Below are 20168 nucleotides of genomic sequence, written 5' to 3'. Positions count from 1 at the left end.
CAGTTGTCTTTGTGACCAGAGAAATGTTTCAAGAGACACATATTTTGTGTGCGTCAGGTGCCCAGATTTAACGTGAAAAGATTGTAGTTATAAGACACCAACAGGTTTAATGAAAAATGCATTTGTTCATAAAACTGTTTACATTATAGTCAGTTTTAATATACACTAGACTAACAAGTTTTTTTTCTGCCATTATAAACTGTCTTCACTTGGCACCGTTTATTGTAACACAGCAAAGAAAAGGTTCTGCAGACATCAAGCCGTCTCACACGGGGCTTCAGACAGAATCGTCTCTGGTTGCGTGAAGGACCCACAGCTCTGGAGATTATAGTCCAGATATCTGCCTGAAGAAGCTTCTTATAATGACACAAGTTTGCAATAAGAAAGAGTCTCTGCCTTTAGCTGGTTATGTGAAGGCGAATCTGTTTGAGTTCCAGTGCGAAGGTCAAAAAAGAGGAGACATAAATCACTTTGTCCAGTGTCCGTCCCTCTTTGTCTTCACATTATCCCAAAGAGCTTTTACAGACGAGGACGCTTCTCACATGGAGTCGTCCGGTAAGTCTATTACAGTTGCCCTCACCTTCACCCCATGCAGACCAAACTCCAGGAAGGAGGATGAAGAGGAGGAGGAGGAGGAGGTGCTGGGGATCAGCAGCGTTTCAGCCGGGTCTGCTATCAGTTTCCTGTAAACCACTTGGCTGTACAGAGATGTGTACATGACAGAGCAAGCCACGGCAACCACGACAAAAAGCACGGCACAGGAAGCCATCACCAGACTGTCCCAGTTCTCAGTGGTCCCCCTCAGGACGGCCGCCTCCTTGGTGGTCACATTCACACAGTCCCTGCTGATTCCAGGCTGTGCAGCAGGGACCTCCACGCAGACCTGGTATCGGGTGGAGGACTTCAGCTGCTTGATGTGGAAGTCTCTGACTCCAGCTGGCAGCCGGGCGGTGAATGGCATCAAGAGGCTGGTGTCCTCGGATAAAATGGACCAGTTTAGTTGTGATACCAGAGCACCTGTGCTTTCCCAGGAAACCATCACAGTATGAGTTTGGACAGATGTGATTAATATGTGTAATGGTTGCGTTGAAGGCTGAGCAATATATCCGTCCACCACAACCGACACAGACTTCAGGTCTGCCCCGACCAGATTATGGGCCACGCAGGTGTATGAGCCGGCTTCCTGCTCTGAGGCATCGTAGATGTCCAGAGTTCCCTCGGGATGCATGTAGTACTTATCGTAGACACTGCCATGCAAGACCTGGTCCCCTGCCGGCGTCACCCAGTAGATCTCAGGTTCTGGTTCTCCAAGCGCCCGGCAGTGAAGCGACACCGAGCTCCCTTTGGCCGCCTGGACCCGACCGGGGAGGCTCCCAGGGGGAGATCAGAGGAAGGCAGATCTCTGTCATCTCCCTGAAGTGCACCTGTCTGACGTGCTGGCCTTGGTACTCCGGAGGCTCCACGCAGATCAGGGAGTCTGGTTCCATGAAGCGAACAGCCGTCCTGTTCATGTTGAGCCAGCGGATGATGCAGTCGCAGCGGATGGGGTTGCTGTGCAGACTGACCTCTCGCAGGCTGGGCAGCGACTCCACGGTGCCGCAGTGCAGCGCGCTCAGAGAGTTGCTGTTGAGCATCAGAGTCTCCAGCCTGGGGAGCTTGTGGAAAGCTCTCGGGTGGATGTAGGATAACCTGGGATTGTTGGTAGCCTCAATTTTGGTCAGCTCGGGCAGGTTGTTCAGGGCAAAGCTGTCGATGGATATGAGCTCAGGCATGCTGTTGATGCCGAGCTCCTTGAGATGCATCATGTCCATGAAGTCGCCTTTCTTGATCCTCTCAATGGGGGTTTTTATTCAAATCAAGGAACTTGAGGTTCTGGACTCTCGTCAGCGCCGCTCGGGGAACTCGACTCAGCAGGTTGTCGAAGAACGAGATGCTTTCCAAGTTGTCAAGACCAACTAAAGAATTGTCAGGGATTTCAGTCAAATTCATCCTGGCAAGCACGAGGCTTCTGAGGTTAGCCAGAGGTTTAAAGTTCATATCTGACAGCTCAAGAATGGGGTTTTCTCCCAGCATCAATATCTCCAAGCTGGGAAGTTGCTGGAACCACTGGCTGTTGATCCTCGTCAGTCGATTGGAGTTGAGATGGAGCCTCAGCAGCCTGCGCAGCCCCGTGAAGGCTCCGGGGCTGATGGAGGAGATGAGGTTGTGGTTGATGTAGAACTCCTGGAGGTTTGGCAGAGAAACGAGGCAGCTGTCAGAAAGCTCCTGAATCCAGTTCTCCTCCACGTGGAGTGACAGCAGCCGGGGGAGCGAGCCCAGACAAACATCGCTCACTGAGGAGAGGTTATTCTGAGACAAGTCGATTTCTGTGATGTTGGCCAAGTAATCCAAAGTTTTCTGAACATTAACTATGTTGTTTGTCTGTAGCAGCAGAACCTGCGTGTCCGGGGGGAGTGTCTCCGGCAGGGCTGAGAGACCCAGGTCATTACAGTCCCACGGTGGCAGCCTCTGTGTAAACGGAGCTGGGTGAGAACCAGGGCCGTGTCTCACATCGACACAGCGCAGGGCAGAGAGCGGCCACCCCCCTCAGAGCCAAGAACAAAAGCAGCCCAAGACAGTTCAGCCAGAAAAACAAGCTACAACGGCCGTCTCCTTCATCTTGGCCCAGTGTTCCCGTCAGCCAGTAATTGGCCCTGATGGAGTCAGCTGTTAGCACAGTTTACAGATCAAGGCTCGTTTGTCACTGCAGCAGGACGGAGTGGATTTGTGCTGACGCCTGGTCCCTGAAGCCTCGGCCCTGTTGTCTTCCAGCTCCTGGAAGAGAGAGGCAACCTTTCAGTTCGGTCTGTGCCAGGTTGTCATGCAGGCTGTGATCTGTCAAGGTGGATGTATCCTTCAGGGAGCGGGGGGGCGCTGCAGAGGGGCGGTGGAGGAATGTTGTGTCTCCGGCTGGGGACGAATCACTCGGTCTTCCATCACCATTATCCTCCGTCGCTGGCACTGGTGTCATTTTCCATCTGCGGACACAGGAGAGAGAAAAGGCCGATATATAGAAGCGATATGGAAGAGATATGAAGCTATAGTGACATTTAGAAATATTGAGACGTATTAAGGCTTTTCAGCCTCATTTGATTTTATTGCTTTCCTTGCACCATCTGAATTATAAGTTATGATTAGCTTGACCTTATACATATTATTTGACAGTTCTGAATCTAGAAATGGTGCTTATGAGTTTATATGGATGCAGTGAGAGAGAACCCTGGCAGACGAGCACATTGTTTTTCATTTCTGTTTCAGTCAAAGAACAAATAAGTGTCCTAGAAAAGCTGGAGCTCTGAGACGATGCTCAGAAGTTTGTTGATTCAAGAGGAAAAACGTTGCAAGTCCCAGTTTCCTCCCCGGCTCCGCCCCCTGAACCGCTCTGTCTGTTGTTCATAATGCACCTGAGCTCACTCAGCAAATCACCCGCACAGAAACAACAGACAGTTTCCTCGGCTGATGCACTCGAGCTCAAGTCCACTTTAGATTTACCAAAATATCTGTTGAGCAAACTCGCCGGAATTCATGTGCAGCTCCACGGCTGCTTTTTGCATAATTCATGTGTCGCTGATTCAACGTAGCTGGTTCAGAGGACAGGTCTATCGGGGGGGCTCTGCCCATGTCCACTGTACATAGTGATGTTTTGATTAATTTGCGACCTTGAGTGCAAAAGCCACAGCTGAGTGTACCACATTAAATGAAGCTGTCGGTCGCGGCTGCAGCAGCCGGCTGCTGAAGAGGACGAGCTCTGACACCTCATGAATACATCAGCTTGTTTATAGAAGTCTGCGTGAACAGGTTTGTGAACGAGTCCGACCCGGACGATCTCCTGCTGCCGTCTTCAGATCTGAGAACAGCTCAAGTATTCACTGGTCGTGGTGGATTCGCTAACAGCTGCAGATTCATCCATGTTGTTCTGTTGTTCTGGCTGCAGGAGGTGGAATGTGAAATGACTCAGAACAAACTGTAGTGACCAAGTTCATGTGTCACAGTTCTGCTCTGATGGGTTTTAATAGACTGGAGAACGACAGATCTGTCAGGCTCACACACACACACACACACACACACACACACACACACACACACACTGTTCTTGTTAGAATGACTTGATTGTCTTTATGAGATCTGTTGACAGTATGAAAAACACACAACACCACCAGACGATCCTTGTTCCATCTCTTCTTCCTCCGTTCACTCTGGTGCAGCTCATTGAACCCCCCCCCCCCCTCTCCTGTCAGACAGTTATGATAATGCTGCTCGATGGAAATGGAAACAACACATTTACGTACAGTATTTAGGTAACAACAACAACGACAACTTGTATGCTAATGAAGCGAGCATGGTTTGAATGTTAAATTGTGCGTTTCATGGTGGATGTGTTCTCTCTGGTTGGAGAGTTTCCTCTCAGGAGACGCTGCGTTGTTCTAATTTAATTTCTCCTGTTTACTTCCTCGACGCTCACACACTCGTTCCCCTCTTTACTCAACACTGGGATGACTTCCTTTATTTCCCTTCGTGCACACACAGTTACAACAAGTGGAGATGAGACTGAATATAGACTTAATGCTGTCGCTACAGTACATCAGGAAAGAAATCTGCTGAATCGGCCGATTCCTCCTGAATTTTTCAGGTTTTTAAAATGTGTTTGTTCTTTTTTTAAACTGCAAAGCCATGTTTATGTAAATGAGATGCTAATGTTTATCTGGGTTTCAGGATAACAGCGTCTGCTTTTAGACGGCAGAGACAAATGTGACGTGGTCGGCTGCATTGATTCACATGCAGAGCAGCAGGAGGCAGGACACAGTCTCAAAGTAAAAGGTTTCACTCTGAAGGACATTTCTTCTCTATCTCTGCATTAATATAGTTTAAAGACTATTTAACTCCTCCTGTTTAAGTTTTATTTGAAGTCAATATCTGTGTCAAAAAACCCAATGACATTAAAGGATGTGGGCAGGACAATCAGAAAGACTCTGTGGACCAACCCGGTGAATAACTGTGTCTCACAAGGACAGTTTGCTGTTCCACCTCCTGTCGTTCATCATGTGGACGCCTGACGTTAGTGTCTGATCAGCTCTCTCTGAGCTCTGAGCTCTGCTCGACCTCCTGAGTTCCACAGAGTCGACCCTCAGGAGCAGGTGGTCACCTCACATGTCAGAGAGAGAAGCCTCTGCCTGAAGAAGAGCTGCTCTCTGCTCCTTCTGGCTTTGGCAGAATCATCTTTCCCTGCTCGCACTCGAGAGGTTTCAGTTCAGAGAAGGAGAGAACCTCCTGCAGTGGATAAAAGTATTTAGTGATGCATTATACGAGAGGCTCTTGGTAACAGGACAGCCAGCCGGGCCTCTTCTTTAAATGCTGAGTATTGAGATTCTGTGAGTGGAATGAAACACAAATGTGAAATATTTGTGTTTTCTCATTCTGAAGGTCGGAGCTGTTGGGGCTCTGACGTCCTGATATGGCAAACGTCTTATAAAGCCCTCCCACTTCCCATGTTCTATTCAGCGCTCACTAATACACACAGCTGACGTCAGGTTAACTGAGCAGTTCTCTGGTTTCATTTGAAAACACGGGTCCACCTCCTGGATGATGAAGCGTTTCCTCCAGCTCAGGTTTCCTTCATCTGTTTGTTCGTCAGCACGATGACACGAAAACACTGAACCTGTGAGACTGATGTCAGTGAGGGAAGTGTTTCTGATCGGCTGATATTTAAAAAACGGTAATGATTCCAAAGATGTTACGACAGAGAACTGGAATCAAGATATATATATATATATTTTACATAAAATAAAAATGATCAAGTCTGGAAACAACGTAAATGATAAATCTGATTTGTCTGTGAAAGGCTCATATTGGCTGATATTAGTTAACGGATAAATCCTTCAAGCTCTAAAATACATTTTCCCTTATTTTTACTGTCTTGTAGTACGTAAAGTTTTACTGTTACTCAAAGGGGCAGTAATGTTCCTAACAGCTGTTTACCAACAACAAACACAGCTGTTTACCAACAACAAACACAGCTGTTTACCAACAACAAACACAGGCTAACGTTACTGTCACGTTCTGCGTTAGTACAAAACTCACTAAACGTTCTAAAAATTATTGTGATGTCACATCTACAGTTATGTGTCTCTCAGAATGTTTCCCTCGAAGATTTTACGAAATTAAAAAGTGTGCTGCAGCCTCCTCAGTACCAGTACTTCCACAGAACAGTCATCAGGAATCCTCTGGGACCAGTGAACCCACGACTGAGGACGACTGGAATAAATAAACCAGACCTGACGTGTTCATCGATTGAAGTTCTCTGTGAAAGCATCTGAACACTCAGCCCGTAAAGAAGATGAACAACCACCTGACTGTGCCTCAGACTAAACTCTGTCTGTGCTGCAGACTCTGAGGTTCGTCTGTAATTAACACTGGAGCTGGCGGCTGTGATGTGTCTGACCTTTCCCTCTGTGCAGACTCACAGGGAGTCGCTCTCCCCCCCCCTATCACATTCTCTCTAATGCTGATTAGCTGCAGACTTTCTTCCATCAGACTTTGAGTCCAGACACCGTGCTGCTGTCCTTGAACCCTCGACCTGCTGGACAAAGTGCCTTTGAGCAACATCAAGCTCTGACCCAGCTGCTCCCTGAGGGCAACACAGAGCTGGGTTTCTCCTTTGCACATCAAAAGAGAAACATGAAGTGAGCTCATGTGCTTTTAGCCTCTCGAGGACGTCTCCACTTCAGTCCTTTCTGTTTCTGAAGCGTTTTCAAAGCTGCTCCAGACGAGAGTTCCATGTAAGAATCTGTCTGTTTCATCTGCATCTCACTGAAGAGTCTGGATCCTCCATTCGTCCAATTTGTTCTGTTGTCAGGCAGAAAAAGAAAATGAAGGGAAACAAGAAAAATATTCAAATCCAGATTTTCTTCAAGGGCCTGACATGTTGCTTCTTTCCAAACATCACGTGAAGTCAGTTAATGTCGCGCTTCAATGACTCAGGGAAACAAATCCTGTGATCACAGGAAATATCTTTCCACTATGTATTTGGAGATATTAGTACTTTATATGTTCTGTTGGACTGAACAGAACGAAACACTGAAGGTGACAGCTGTGGTTCCTTCTGGTCAGATTGTAGAATGTAACGATGAGGTCACTCGTTAGAATGTTCACTTTCCTCCGAACACGTCAACGCAGCTCAGATCATTGTTTATTATCACGTTTTAATAAACGGGATAATTAGTCACGGGACTGGATCCAATCTGGACTCATTTTTACAAGTAGCACATGCTGTGTGTGTGTGCGTGTGTGTGTCTGCGTGTGTGTGCGTGTGTGTATCTTTGTATAGATTTGTCTGCTGGTTTCAGACACTAAATGCTGTTGTCAGGAGACGACAAATTACATTTCCAGTCCATTAGACATTCTGCTGACTGTTTGCCTGTGTGTGTGTGTGTTTGCGTATGTGTGTGTGCGTGTGCATCTGTGTGTGTGTGAGAGAGAACAGGTCAAACTGGAGGTGACTGTGTGCATGTGAGAGTTTCTACTGTTGTGATGTGAAGATGTTTCACGTGGTGATGATTTGAATATGACTCGTCTCAGTGGAGCTGGAACCTGCGTTCAGAGAACAAGGTTTAAAACTCCAGTGAGTCAGATTCAGGTGAAAGATCTATTATAGAAAATAACGTGATGTTTTCACTACTGTGTTTCATCTAAATTGTTCAAATTGTTGTTTTCTTTCATTTAGAATGGGCTCTTTATATTTATATACTTTATATTTAAATACTTCATATTAACATCCGGAGTGGGTCCTCTCCATGTTTTTCACAGTGGCAAACTAAATCTTTTTTTAATGAAGCAGCTGTCAATCACACTGTGGAACCTTTGTGTCACTTGAGTCAGATCCACTAAACGGACATGAACACAAATCAACCAATAGGATTTCTACTGTTAAAGACCTGGGGGAGGAGCCTGTGCAGTGATGTGTGTGACACCAGCTAACGTCATTTTGGAGAACGCTCCATTAGACCTCTCTCCTCTCTCCTCCCTCCTCTCTCCTCTCTCTTATCTCCTCCCTCCTCCCTCCTCTCCTCTCTCCTCTCTCCTCCCTCCCTCTCCTCTCTCCTCTCTCTTATCTCCTCCCTCCTCTCTCCTCCCTACTCTCTCCTCTCTCCTCCCTCCTCTCTCCTCTCTCTTATCTCCTCCCTCCTCCCTCCTCTCCTCTCTCCTCTCTCCTCTCTCCTCCCTCCTCTCCTCTCTCCTCTCTCTTATTTCCTCCCTCCTCTCTCCTCCCTACTCTCTCCTCTCTCCTCCCTCCTCTCTCCTCTCTCTTATCTCCTCCCTCCTCTCTCCTCCCTCCTCCCTCCTCTCCTCTCTCCTCTCTCCTCTCTCCTCCCTCCTCTCCTCTCTCCTTCTCTCCTCTCTCCTCCCTCCTCTCCTCTCTCCTCCCTCCTCCCTCCTCTCCTCTCTCTGATCTCCTCCTCTGAGTCGGCTTCCTTCACCTTTATCTCTTTTTCATCATATTATTTTAGAAATATTCCTTTTGGGGCTTTTTTACTTTTTTCTGTGGTTTAGAAACGTAAAGTAATAATTTGCTGAATGAACATTGAAACTAGAGCCTGAGACATAAACTCCTTCATGTTCACTGACGTTATAAAGTGAGAAGTAGAGTCACTTTCTATAGACTTCTAGAGAAACTACCAGTGGAGTCGCCCCCTGGTGGACACCACACAGAAGACAGGACATGTGAAGACTTTGACTCAGGAGTTTCAGATGAAAGCTGCAGTTCTGCAGGTTTTCAGTAACAACAGATTCTAAACGAACCAGAATCAGGGAGGAAACAAAGATTCAAAGAGTGTTTGCAGATGATCGATGGAAAGTTCAGCGCTGGTATTGATCTCTGTAGGAAAACAAATCCACCTCATTGGGTTTAGTCTCAACGGCAGCAAACTTTCTGTTTCTCTGTTTGTTTGTTTCCGTGTCTCAACAGTCCAGTTAAATTAGTCCCTGGTGTCCCTGCAGCACCACACTGTCTCTGGTTCTGTCCAACACACACTTTGTCTGGTTCTGTCCAACACACACTTTGTCTGGTTCTGTCCAACACACACTGTCTCTGGTTCTGTCCAACACACACTTTGTCTGGTTCTGTCCAACACACACTTTGTCTGGTTCTGTCCAACACACACTGTCTCTGGTTCTGTCCAACACACACTTTGTCTGGTTCTGTCCAACACACACTTTGTCTGGTTCTGTCCAACACACACTGTCTCTGGTTCTGTCCAACACACACTTTGTCTGGTTCTGTCCAACACACACTGTCTCTGGTTCTGTCCAACACACACTTTGTCTGGTTCTGTCCAACACACACTGTGTCTGGTTCTGTCCAACACACACTTTGTCTGGTTCTGTCCAACACACACTTTCTCTCTGACTCGTCCAAATCTAAAATTAGCTTTGATCACATGTTGTTGAATGATCTGTTATTTGTGATCAAGTCAAACTGCCCGGGGGTGAAATCCTGATTGATCCAGGAGATAATGAGGTTCTATTGTTTTTCTTTATGAACCTTATTGAACAAGGGTCAAAAATCATAAATGTCCGACAGATGCTTGATCAGAACCCAGAGTCTTTTTTCAGTGAAGCTGAGATCTAACCTGATTCAGGGAATTCATCTCAGGGTCATTTTTCATCCTTTCATCAGAATTCTTCATGTTTCAACGTTTCCTGCTGAATATTGGAGATGAACTCTGGTTGTTAATAACTTCAGAGTGTTTTCAACTGATCTCAGTTCAGCTTCACTCTTCAGCTGCAGCTGGTTGTGTCTGTGACTCTCTGTCAGTTGTTCTCTCAGGAGATGGAACCCACTCAGCAGAGTCACAGAGAACAGACGCTCAGGGAGAGAAGGAGGAAACTTTCTTCTTGTTCACGTGTTCCCAACACTTGATGAGAAACTAGTTTGTGGTGAAGTCTGAGGACGTGAAGGCGTCAGGTCGAGTTTCCTGCCTCAACAGAAACAGATGTTTCCTCATGACCAGGTGCAAACGTCCAGTCCGACCTGTGTTTGCATCAAAACCTAATTTACATCTCGACGTGATTTGTGCACTGGTGTTTGAGTTCATTTAGAAAACACGTCCTCACCTCAGGGAGGAAACATCCAGAGAAAACGCAACTGTCGTTATTTAATTAGCACCAAGTCACATCACACTAATCCCCTGCTATTGTCAATTAAACTAAAATAATGAGCTCTCTCATTCTAATCAGAGCCAAAGTGCAGCGAGCCCTCGGAGACGTGATGAAGATGAAGATAAAGGATGAACACTGACGTAGTATGTGGAGCCGCGGCTGCGTCTCTACTGTCCACCTCGTTCAGCCCGGGGGGGGGAAATGTGTTGAACTCGCCTCAGTGTCCGGCTGGTAATTACCACAGGGGCGTAAATACAGCGGGGGGGGGGGGGGGGGGTTCTGGGTGATTAGGCACATCACTCTGCAGCCAATCCTGTGACCTGCACGTCCAAACTCCAAATCCAAACAGCGGCGGCTCTCTCCTGCCTCCTGCTGCTCCTTCACATGTCCAGTGTCCGTCCTGCTCCACACTGAGGAGCGAGGGGACACCTCTGAGGCGTCTCCAGAGGCGTCTCCAGAGGCGTCTCCAGAGGCGTCTCCAGAGGCGTCTCCAGAGGCGTCTCCAGAGGCGTCTCCAGAGGCGTCTCCAGAGGCGTCTCCAGAGGCGTCCACTCGCTCAGCTTCCTGAGCGACATGCAGCTTGTTAATGTGACTCCCGGGTTTTACCCTGACTCAGGACTTTTGTCTCATGTCGTCCCTGAATCTTTCCTGCGTCTCGTCAAGCTCGACCAAGACGAGAATGCCCCCCCCCCCCCGCCTCATCTGCTCTAGCTGCACATTGTGTCTCTGTCTGACTTCAGGGGACGAACCTGTGGAGTGACACCATGAAACAAGTGAGGAGCAGAACAACGTGAGGAGCTGCAGTGTCCTCAGATCAAAAACCTGCGACAAAAATCCACAGCCCTGTTTTCTAATTCCCCTCAGCTGTCAGAACCGCAGGCTGAGCCGCCACAGCTCAAGGACTACTGCAGTCAACACACACAGACACACACACACACACACACACAGACACACAGACACACACACACACACACACACACACACATGCCGTACAGCAGTGAAACACTCACCAGTAGAGACAGCATCCATCACGTCCCATGCAGCAGCAGATATTCAGCAGGTACTCCTGGCATGGCTGCAGCAGAGTGAGTGTGTGTGTTTGTGTGTCTGTGTGTGCGTGTGTGTGTTTTATTTAAGATGTGCAGCGCTGCATGTTAACATCCAGCAGCAGCAGCAGAAGCTATTTTCCTGTTTTCCTCAAGTAGCTCAAAGAACAAACGTCTTCTCTCTCTTCCTCTCGACAGCGACACAGAAGTAGAGAGAGAGAGGGGGGAGCAAGAGACACTGAGTGAGAGAGAGAGAGAGGGGGGACTGGGAGGGAGAGAGAGATCGAGAGAGAGGGGGGGGGGGCAGAGAGAGGAAAAGGAGAGCGGGCGATGAGAGGGAGAGAATTATAGGTTCTGTTTTTCTTTCCTCCATCCTTCCTCTCCTTTCCTTTTGGAGTGATCATCATCACTCTATTACAAATCAAACACACACACACACACACACACACACACACACACACACACACACACACACACACACACACACACACACACACACACACACACACACACACACACACACACACGCACGCACTAATACACACATTGGTACATGCCAGCTCCCCTGAGACCAGCCAATGGATGATCAGCTCTGTGGCTGTGGAGCTGAATCCAGTTGGTTTAACAAACTGTCATTCAGTCATGATCCCCTGTATCCCCAAGGCAACGGAGAGGAGGAGGAGGAGGAGGTGCTGGTGGTTGTGTGTGGGGGGGGGGGGGGGGGGAAGGAAAAATGAGGAGAAAGTGAAAGAGTGGATGAAGTAGGAAGAAGGAGCAGGTAGAGGAGGAGGTGAAGAAGAAGAGGAGGTGAAGGAGAAGCAGCAGGTAGAAGAGGAGGTGAAGAAGGAGCAGCAGGTAGAATAGGAGGTGAAGGATGAAGAAGAAGCAGCAGGTAGAAGAGGAGGTGAAGAAGGAGCAGCAGGTAGAAGAGGAGGTGAAGAAGGAGCAGCAGGTAGAATAGGAGGTGAAGGATGAAGAAGAAGCAGCAGGTAGAAGAGGAGGTGAAAGGTGAAGAAGGAGCAGCAGGTAGAAAAGGAGGGTACGGATGAAGAAGAAGCAGGAGGTAGAGGAGGAGGTGAGGGTGAATGAGAAGCAGCAGGTAGAAGAGGAGGTGAGGGTAAAGGAGAAGCAGCAGGTAGAAGAGGAGGTGAGGGTGAATGAGAAGCAGCAGGTAGAAGAGGAGGTGAAGGAGGAAGAAGAAGCAGCAGGTAGAAGAGGAGGTGAGGGTGAAGGAGAAGCAGCAGGTAGAAGAGGAGGTGAGGGTAAAGGAGAAGCAGCAGGTAGAAGAGGAGGTGAGGGTAAAGGAGAAGCAGCAGGTAGAAGAGGAGGTGAAGGAGAAGCAGCAGGTAGAAGAGGAGGTGAGGGTAAAGGAGAAGCAGCAGGTAGAAACGGAGGTGAAGGAGAAGCAGCAGGTAGAAGAGGAGGCGAGGGTAAAGGAGAAGCAGCAGGTAAAAGAGGAGGTGAAGAAGAAGCAGCAGGTAGAAGAGGAGGTGAGGGTAAAGGAGAAGCAGCAGGTAGAAGAGGAGGTGAAGGAGAAGCAGCAGGTAGAAGAGGAGGTGAAGAAGAAGCAGCAGGTAGAAGAGGAGGTGAAGAAGAAGCAGCAGGTAGGAGAGGAGGTGAAGAAGAAGCAGCAGGTAGGAGAGGAGGTGAAGAAGGAGCAGCAGGTAGGAGAGGAGGTGAAGAAGGAGCAACAGGTAGAAGAGGAGGTGAAGAACAAGCAGCAGGTAGAAGAGGAGGTGAGGGTAAAAGAAAAGCAGCAGGTAGAAGAGGAGGTGAAGAAGAAGCAGCAGGTAGAAGAGGAGGTGAAGAAGAAGCAGCAGGTAGGAGAGGAGGTGAAGAAGGAGCAGCAGGTAGGAGAGGAGGTGAAGAAGGAGCAGCAGGTAGGAGAGGAGGTGAAGAAGGAGCAACAGGTAGAAGAGGAGGTGAAGAACAAGCAGCAGGTAGAAGAGGAGGTGAGGGTAAAAGAAAAGCAGCAGGTAGAAGAGGAGGTGAAGAAGAAGCAGCAGGTAGGAGAGGAGGTGAAGAAGGAGCAACAGGTAGAACAGGAGGTGAAGAAGAAGCAGCAGGTAGAAGAGGAGGTGAAGGAATAAGCAGCAGGTAGAAGAGGAGGTGAAGGATGAAGAAGAAGCAGCAGGTAGAAGAGGAGGTGAAGGAGAAGCAGCAGGTAGAACAGGAGGTGAAGAAGAAGCAGCAGGTAGAAGAGGAGGTGAAGGAAGAAGCAGCAGGTAGAAGAGGAGGTGAAGGAGAAGCAGCAGGTAGAACAGGAGGTGAAGAAGAAGCAGCAGGTAGAAGAGGAGGTGAAAGAAGAAGCAGCAGGTAGAAGAGGAGGTGAAAGAAGAAGCAGCAGGTAGAACAGGAGGTGAAGAAGAAGCAGCAGGTAGAAGAGGAGGTGAAAGAAGAAGCAGCAGGTAGAAGAGGAGGTGAAAGAAGAAGCAGCAGGTAGAAGAGGAGGTGAAAGAAGAAGCAGCAGGTAGAACAGGAGGTGAAGAAGAAGCAGCAGGTAGAAATGGAGGTGAAAGAAGAAGCTGCAGGTAGAAGAGGAGGTGAAAGAAGAAGCTGCAGGTAGAAGAGGAGGTGAAAGAAGAAGCAGCAGGTAGAAGAGGAGGTGAAGAAGAAGCAGCAGGTAGAAGAGGAGGTGAAGAAGAAGCAGCAGGTAGAAGAGGAGGTGAAGGAGAAGCAGCAGGTAGAAGAGGAGGTGAAGGAGGAACCTTGGAAAAGACTCCGAGTTCAGTTTGGCTTTGATCCAATCTTTAATCAGGAGTTTAGGAGGAGTGAGGAGATCTGAATCATTCAGTGTCTCCACTGCTCGAGGCTGAAGTGCCCTCACATGTTTGATGCTCCTCCAGCTGCTCCTCCAGCTGCTGCTGGGTGGAGAACCTGGGCTCCTCCTCCTTCATCAGTCTGGATGGTTTAGATGTTTCTGTTGCAGTTGAGCAAGGAGCTGAATCACAGATGAGAGGAGATCGATTCCTCTCAGATCTTCATCACACACCAGACATATCGGGGGTGTGGAGACACGTAGTACAACATCACGTCTGAGAAGAATTACAAAACAAACACACACTTCATCATGCTGGTGTGAGTCGTACTGGTTTCGTGCTTATTCCCTTCTAATATAAATGTGTCTTGTTCCCTCAGGTCTCCAAAGAACCCCCAGCAGAAGATCATCAAGAGGGTCATCGGCCTGGAGGGAGACTTCATCAGGTAGGACCCCCCCCCCCCCCCGTCTGGTGCTGATATGGAACAATGTAATAATATGTTTAATATCACAGCCCGGGCGGAATGAGCTTCACGAGTCCGGAGGTTGATGTGAACCTGAACCTTTCGGTCTCTGGTCTGATTGGTCGAGAGCTTCACTGCATCACGCTGGTTTCTAATTGGACTCACTGGCACCACCTTGTGGTCAAAGTCACTCACTGCGGCTTCTGAAGCAACAACCTGATCCCAGAGGTTTGAAACAGTGGAATCTAACTCGTCATGTGACCACACGTTCTGAGCCCGGGACAAGACTTGAGATTCTTAACTTTATCTATTTTAAATCATATAATTTTACCTCTGATTATTTGAGCTTGTTTTTAACAAACAGTTTCCTCCTGTCGCCGAGAACGTGACCTTTTCAAACTAAAGCTCAATGTTCATCTCCAGCTTCTCTCTGAGTGGAAGGTGATGTCATCATCTGGAGTCTTCGACTGATTAATAAAAGCAGAACCGGTTCTGAACCTTTCAGGGTCATTTAATAAAATGTTTATGATTTTAATGTGAGTTTAAATCTAATGACCGAGTGTTAACCCTCATAAATAATTAATACTGTATAAATGAAATGTTATAACTCCATGAATTAGTCTCTTCTGATACTCACTTTGTAATGTAATGACATGTTTTTAATAGAAGATTATTAAAAGCATAAACATTAAACAGCCGTATTAATATATTGCACATATATTTAGTCACATACTATCTTTGTGTATTATCATTTAAAAACTATATTTGATCATTAATTGTCCTTTATAGTGTTACATATCCCTAACGAGCACCAGGTCCAATCAAACAGCCCCACCTCATCTTTCATATCCTGTGAATTTACAAGAGGACTTCCTCAGAACTCAGCGCCGTCATCTCCATGAACCTCCTGTGGGCCCGGTTATTGGTTCTGTGTCAGGTCCGGAGTGATGAGACGCTGTGGGGGGGCTTGATGCCTGAGTGACAGCTGAGGCTGGTGTTTGACGGACAGGTGACGTCTCTCAGGACTCTCACTTCCTGTTTCTCCTTCACGCTTCACGTTGTCGATCTGAAGGAGAAACTGTTCAGAGCCTGAAAGAGACAAACACTTTGTGAAGTTTAATATCTGACGGGTTCACATGGGAAGTTACTGTTTGAAGCTTAATTGGTTTATTAGTTGATGATGTTAGAGATGGAGTCCATGTTACAATGTTGCATTGTGGGTAATGTAGGCACCCGATTCAGATTCCTCACTAAAATGATCAATATAATCAACAGTTAATTTATTATTTATCTAAGTTTCCTCTCAGATGTTTTATGAATGGACTCATCATCTCTCTGTGTGTGGAAAAGAAGATTGTTGTTATTTACTCAGTGAATTGTGTGAAGTAAACTTCACTGGAGCATTTTGAGCTTTAAGGTTAAGATGGCTTTTATTATTCTTATCATTCTCAGTTTGTTGGATAGCTGTGTGTGTGTGTGTGTGTGTGTGTGTGTGTGTGTGTGTGTGTGAGTGTCTGTGTGTGTCTCTCTGTGTGTGTGTGAGTCATGCTCCTCTCTAGAGCTCCTTAAGGATGACGAGCTGCTCTCAGGTCTGTTACGCTGCGTCCTCGAGAGGGAATGAGTTCCTCAGTTCAGATAATGAGATGCAGCAGGAGGGCGGAGCTTCAAGATCTGATCGTCAGCTTCTGTCTCTGCAGCTTTTTAATCAGGATTCGTCACAACATGAAACTCAATCCACCGAGCGTGTGTCTGATGAACCAAAGAAAATTCATCCTAATGTTGTGGTTGTAGTAAATTATCTGATGCCATCACTCATTACATAAATGATTTATTTTATTAGGGCCCGAGCACCGAAATCGGTGGGAGGCCCATTTGAAATTGAAATGATTATTATTATTTATTTTTTTCAGGCAATAGAATGGGCTTTTTGAGGGATTAACATGCTCAAAAAGTTGTTAAAGTTTACGTATTCTTGAGTATTTGGAAATGGGCGTGGCAAAATGGCTCAACAGCGCCACCTGGAACCCAGCCCCTAGGTTTCCACTAAAACTAGGACAAAGGTGTATTGTGACTAATCATAGAAAAAAGCCTCAAGGAGCATTATGAAAAATTATACTGGAAGATCGCCAATTTGAATTTAGTGACCATTTTGGCTATTTCCACATTTTTACTTTGATGTACTTGTCGTGGAGCTTTCATCAGAAATTTAGAAAGTGGTGAAAATGAACGTATTCTGGAGGAATTTTCAATGGGCGTCGCAAAATGGCTTTTTTTGGTTGTCACTCCGTGGAGTCGGACCAGAGACCATCCAGTCTGATTTTCTACCCATAGTCCAATTTTTCTGCCACTAGTCCACCGCCTCTCCAATAGACAGAAGAGGTGTGTTTTTAGTTTATGGAGGAAGATGTGTAAACTCTCTGATGTCCGGATGTCGATGTGGATCTGGTTCCACCAATCAGGAGCCAGGACAGCAAACAGTCCTGATGGTGATGAGTGTTTAGCAGTGAGGAGCAACGAGCCGATTGGCCGAAGCAGAGCGGAGTGAACGTGCTGGGGTGTAACGTGGGACCAGGTCCTGGATGTAGACTGGACCTGATCCGTTCACAGCATGGTACCAAGTACTAGTGTTTTGAACTGGATGCGGGCAGCCACTGGTAACCAGTGAAGGGAGCGGAGGAGCGGAGGAGTGGGAGTGAAGTTAGGTTAAAAACCAGTCGAGCTGCTGGTTGCTGGATGACACTAGCAGGTAGACCGCCTTCTGAGTGAGAAGGGGGCGTGTCCTCCTGATGTTGTACAGCATGAATCTACAGGACCGAGTCGTTGCAGTAATGTTCGCAGTTAAAAATAAAAATCAAGCAATTTAACCTTAGCTGGTTCCTTTTTTAACTCTCTATTTTTGATTTAGTCTTAGTCTTTAGACGAAAATGCATTTTACATTTAGTCACATTTAGTCATTTTTATTCTTCTTAGTTTTAGTCTAGTTTTAGTCACATGTAGTAGCCACATTAACTCCTTTTCTTCTCTTCTCAGGCCCAGGGACCCTGTGTTGTGTCTAAAACTGCATAATAGTCCAGCTTGCAGTACTTAGGTTGTCCATTAGATATCCCTACCAGCATAGGTCTACAGCAGGGGTCGGCCACCTTTACTTTCAAAAGAGTAATTTTGCCCCCTCTTCCCCCAAATAAAATTTGTCTGGAGTCGCAAAACATGTTTGATAACAGAGCTAATAAAGTTTAATATAAAGTTATACTATACTAAACTATAGTTTGTTGCTTTTACAAAATTATAGAACGACAATAAAGAAAACTGTTGACATTTTATTGCTATTTGTACCTGTTACAACAAAGGAAAACACAGAACACTTATGAAGAGGAGAATAAAATACACAGGCAAGTGTCGGCCTAATTTGAATTAAATTAAACACAGAACTTTGTAGGGTTATTTGAGTCCTCCCCGTATTTGTGGGAAATGTATGAAATAAGAACGATTTTGAAATAAATAAAAATATATAGATTAAAAATAGATTTAGTCATAGTTTTTATTTTCACAGATCCGTCTTCGTCTCGTCTTCATCATGAAAAAAAGTTCGTTAACGAATATTTTTCGTCATCGGAATGAACACTGACTTGAGTGAAACTAGAAATAGTAAACAGAATCAATAAACAAACAAACTCCTGTCTCATACAATTCAAGGGGAGACCAAACAGTTCAAACTATGAATCTAGGAGCAGCTGCATTATGGAGATTTCGCAGGAAGCAAAAGCTTCTCAGGCTCTTCCTCCCTCTCAGCTTCTCTATTAGTTCTTTCCTTATCTTCTCCTGCTTCTCCCTCTCTGTCTGCTCCATCTCTCTTTGTACTTTCTCTGTCTTCTCCTGCTTCTCCCTCTCTGTCTGCTCCATCTCTCTTTGTACTTTCTCTGTCTTCTCCTGCTTCTCCTTCTCTCTCTGCTCCATCTCTCTTTGTACTTTCTCTGTCTTCTCCTGCTTCTCCCTCTCTGTCTGCTCCATCTCTCTTTGTACTTTCTCTGTCTTCTCCTGCTTCTCCCTCTCTCTCTGCTCCATCTCTCTTTGTACTTTCTCTTTCTTCTCCTGCTTCTCCTTCTCTCTCTGCTCCACCTCTCTTTGTACTTTCTCTGTCTTCTCCTGCTTCTCCCTCTCTTTCTTCTTCATCTCTCTTTGTACTTTCTCTGTCTTCTCCTGCTTCTCCCTCTCTCTCTGCTCCATCTCTCTTTGTACTTTCTCTGTCTTCTCCTGCTTCTCCCTCTCTTTCTTCTTCATCTCTCTTTGTACTTTCTCTGTCTTCTCCTGCTTCTCCCTCCCTCTCAGCTTCTCTATTAGTTCTTTCGCTATCTTCTGCTGCTTCTTCTTCTCCTGCTTCTCCTTCTCTCTCTGCTCCATCTCTCTTTGTACTTTCTCTGTCTTCTCCTGCTTCTCCTTCTCTCTCTGCTCCATCTCTCTTTGTACTTTCTCTTTCTTCTCCTGCTTCTCCTTCTCTCTCTGCTCCATCTCTCTTTGTACTTTCTCTGTCTTCTCCTGCTTCTCCTTCTCTCTCTGCTCCATCTCTCTTTGTACTTTCTCTTTCTTCTCCTGCTTCTCCCTCTCTTTCTGCTCCATCTCTCTTTGTACTTTCTCTTTCTTCTCCTGCTTCTTCTGAGCTTTTCTTTCTTCCTCTCTTCTTCTGGCTTTGTCTCTGTCTGACATGAGGGCCAGCTCCTGAAAGACAGAGATGACATGTGTTTCATTATTTTCAAAAGTCTAAATCTGAAACAAACTCACGATCCAAGAAGTTATTGTTCAAATAAATCTGAGCTGATGTCACTTACCTGAAGCTTAATAGACTTCACGATGAGGAAATTAATATCCTCCTCCATCTTCTGAACTTTGTGCTGTGAGTCCTCCTGCACGTTGAGCCACTTCTTCTCTGTGGCTTCAACCAGACTCTCCAGCTCCTTGGTTCTTTGAAGGCTCGTCTCTTTCTCCGCCTGCTCACTCCTGAGCTGATCCTCCAGAGTTCTGACCTTAAGGTCTGAGGTTTCTACCAGGCTCTCCAGCTCCTTGATTCTTTTAGAGCAGATGGAATACCTCCATACCAGACCTTCGTTGAAGTCGGCTCTGAGGTAACAGGCCGTCTTGCAATCACGGATCTGAGTCTCTGCGGTGCTCAGTTTGGCCATGAGCTGATTATTCTCATCGACCAGCTTCAAATTATTCGACTCTGAGTCTTTCAATTGTTGCCGGAGGTCCTCCATTGCATTCATTGTGTTTGGCTCCATGTTGCTGTTGGAGCGGTTGTCTTGAAGACTCATGATTCTCTCAGCTGTTGACTGACTGAGTTGCCGTTGTGGACTTGTAGAGCTGTCTTGACTTGTTGTCATGTTGAACTGTTTGAACAAACTGACAAGTGTCTCTTCAGTGGTCAGATAGGTAGCCTGCGGATTAAAGATGGCGCCAATGTCTCTGATCTCTATGGTCAACACAGGAACTCAAAGGCAGTAGCCTGCTGATTAAAGATGGCGCCAATGTCTTTGATTTCTCTGGTCACCAAAGGAACTCAAAGCAGGTGTTTCACTGTGTGGCTGTTTTGTCTCCTTTATATAAACCTATGAGTGTAACATTAGCCTATATAGCCTGTTACAAAGGGTCCTTTGGAGTCTTTGTGGAAAACGACAGAAACATGCCTTTAGGAAAAGATCTGTCAAATATTAA

General features: G+C 46.5%; 1 protein-coding gene and 1 pseudogene across 1 annotated transcript in view; one reads left to right on the top strand and one right to left on the bottom strand.

The window, feature by feature from the left end:
- The window catches only part of immp2l (inner mitochondrial membrane peptidase subunit 2), a 71064-nt gene that overhangs the window by 30488 nt on the left and 20408 nt on the right, over positions 1–20168 (top strand). Inside the window, exon 3 of the mRNA XM_053426868.1 lies at positions 14379–14444. Coding sequence (XP_053282843.1) covers positions 14379–14444 — 66 coding nt within the window. The remainder of the gene's footprint in view (positions 1–14378; positions 14445–20168) is intronic.
- LOC128444392 (leucine-rich repeat neuronal protein 3-like) lies at positions 539–2658 on the bottom strand (annotated as a pseudogene).

Source organism: Pleuronectes platessa, chromosome 7 (genome assembly GCF_947347685.1).
Source record: "Pleuronectes platessa chromosome 7, fPlePla1.1, whole genome shotgun sequence".
In the NCBI taxonomy this organism is placed as follows: domain Eukaryota; kingdom Metazoa; phylum Chordata; class Actinopteri; order Pleuronectiformes; family Pleuronectidae; genus Pleuronectes; species Pleuronectes platessa.
This window is presented reverse-complemented; position numbering and strand designations above follow the sequence as displayed.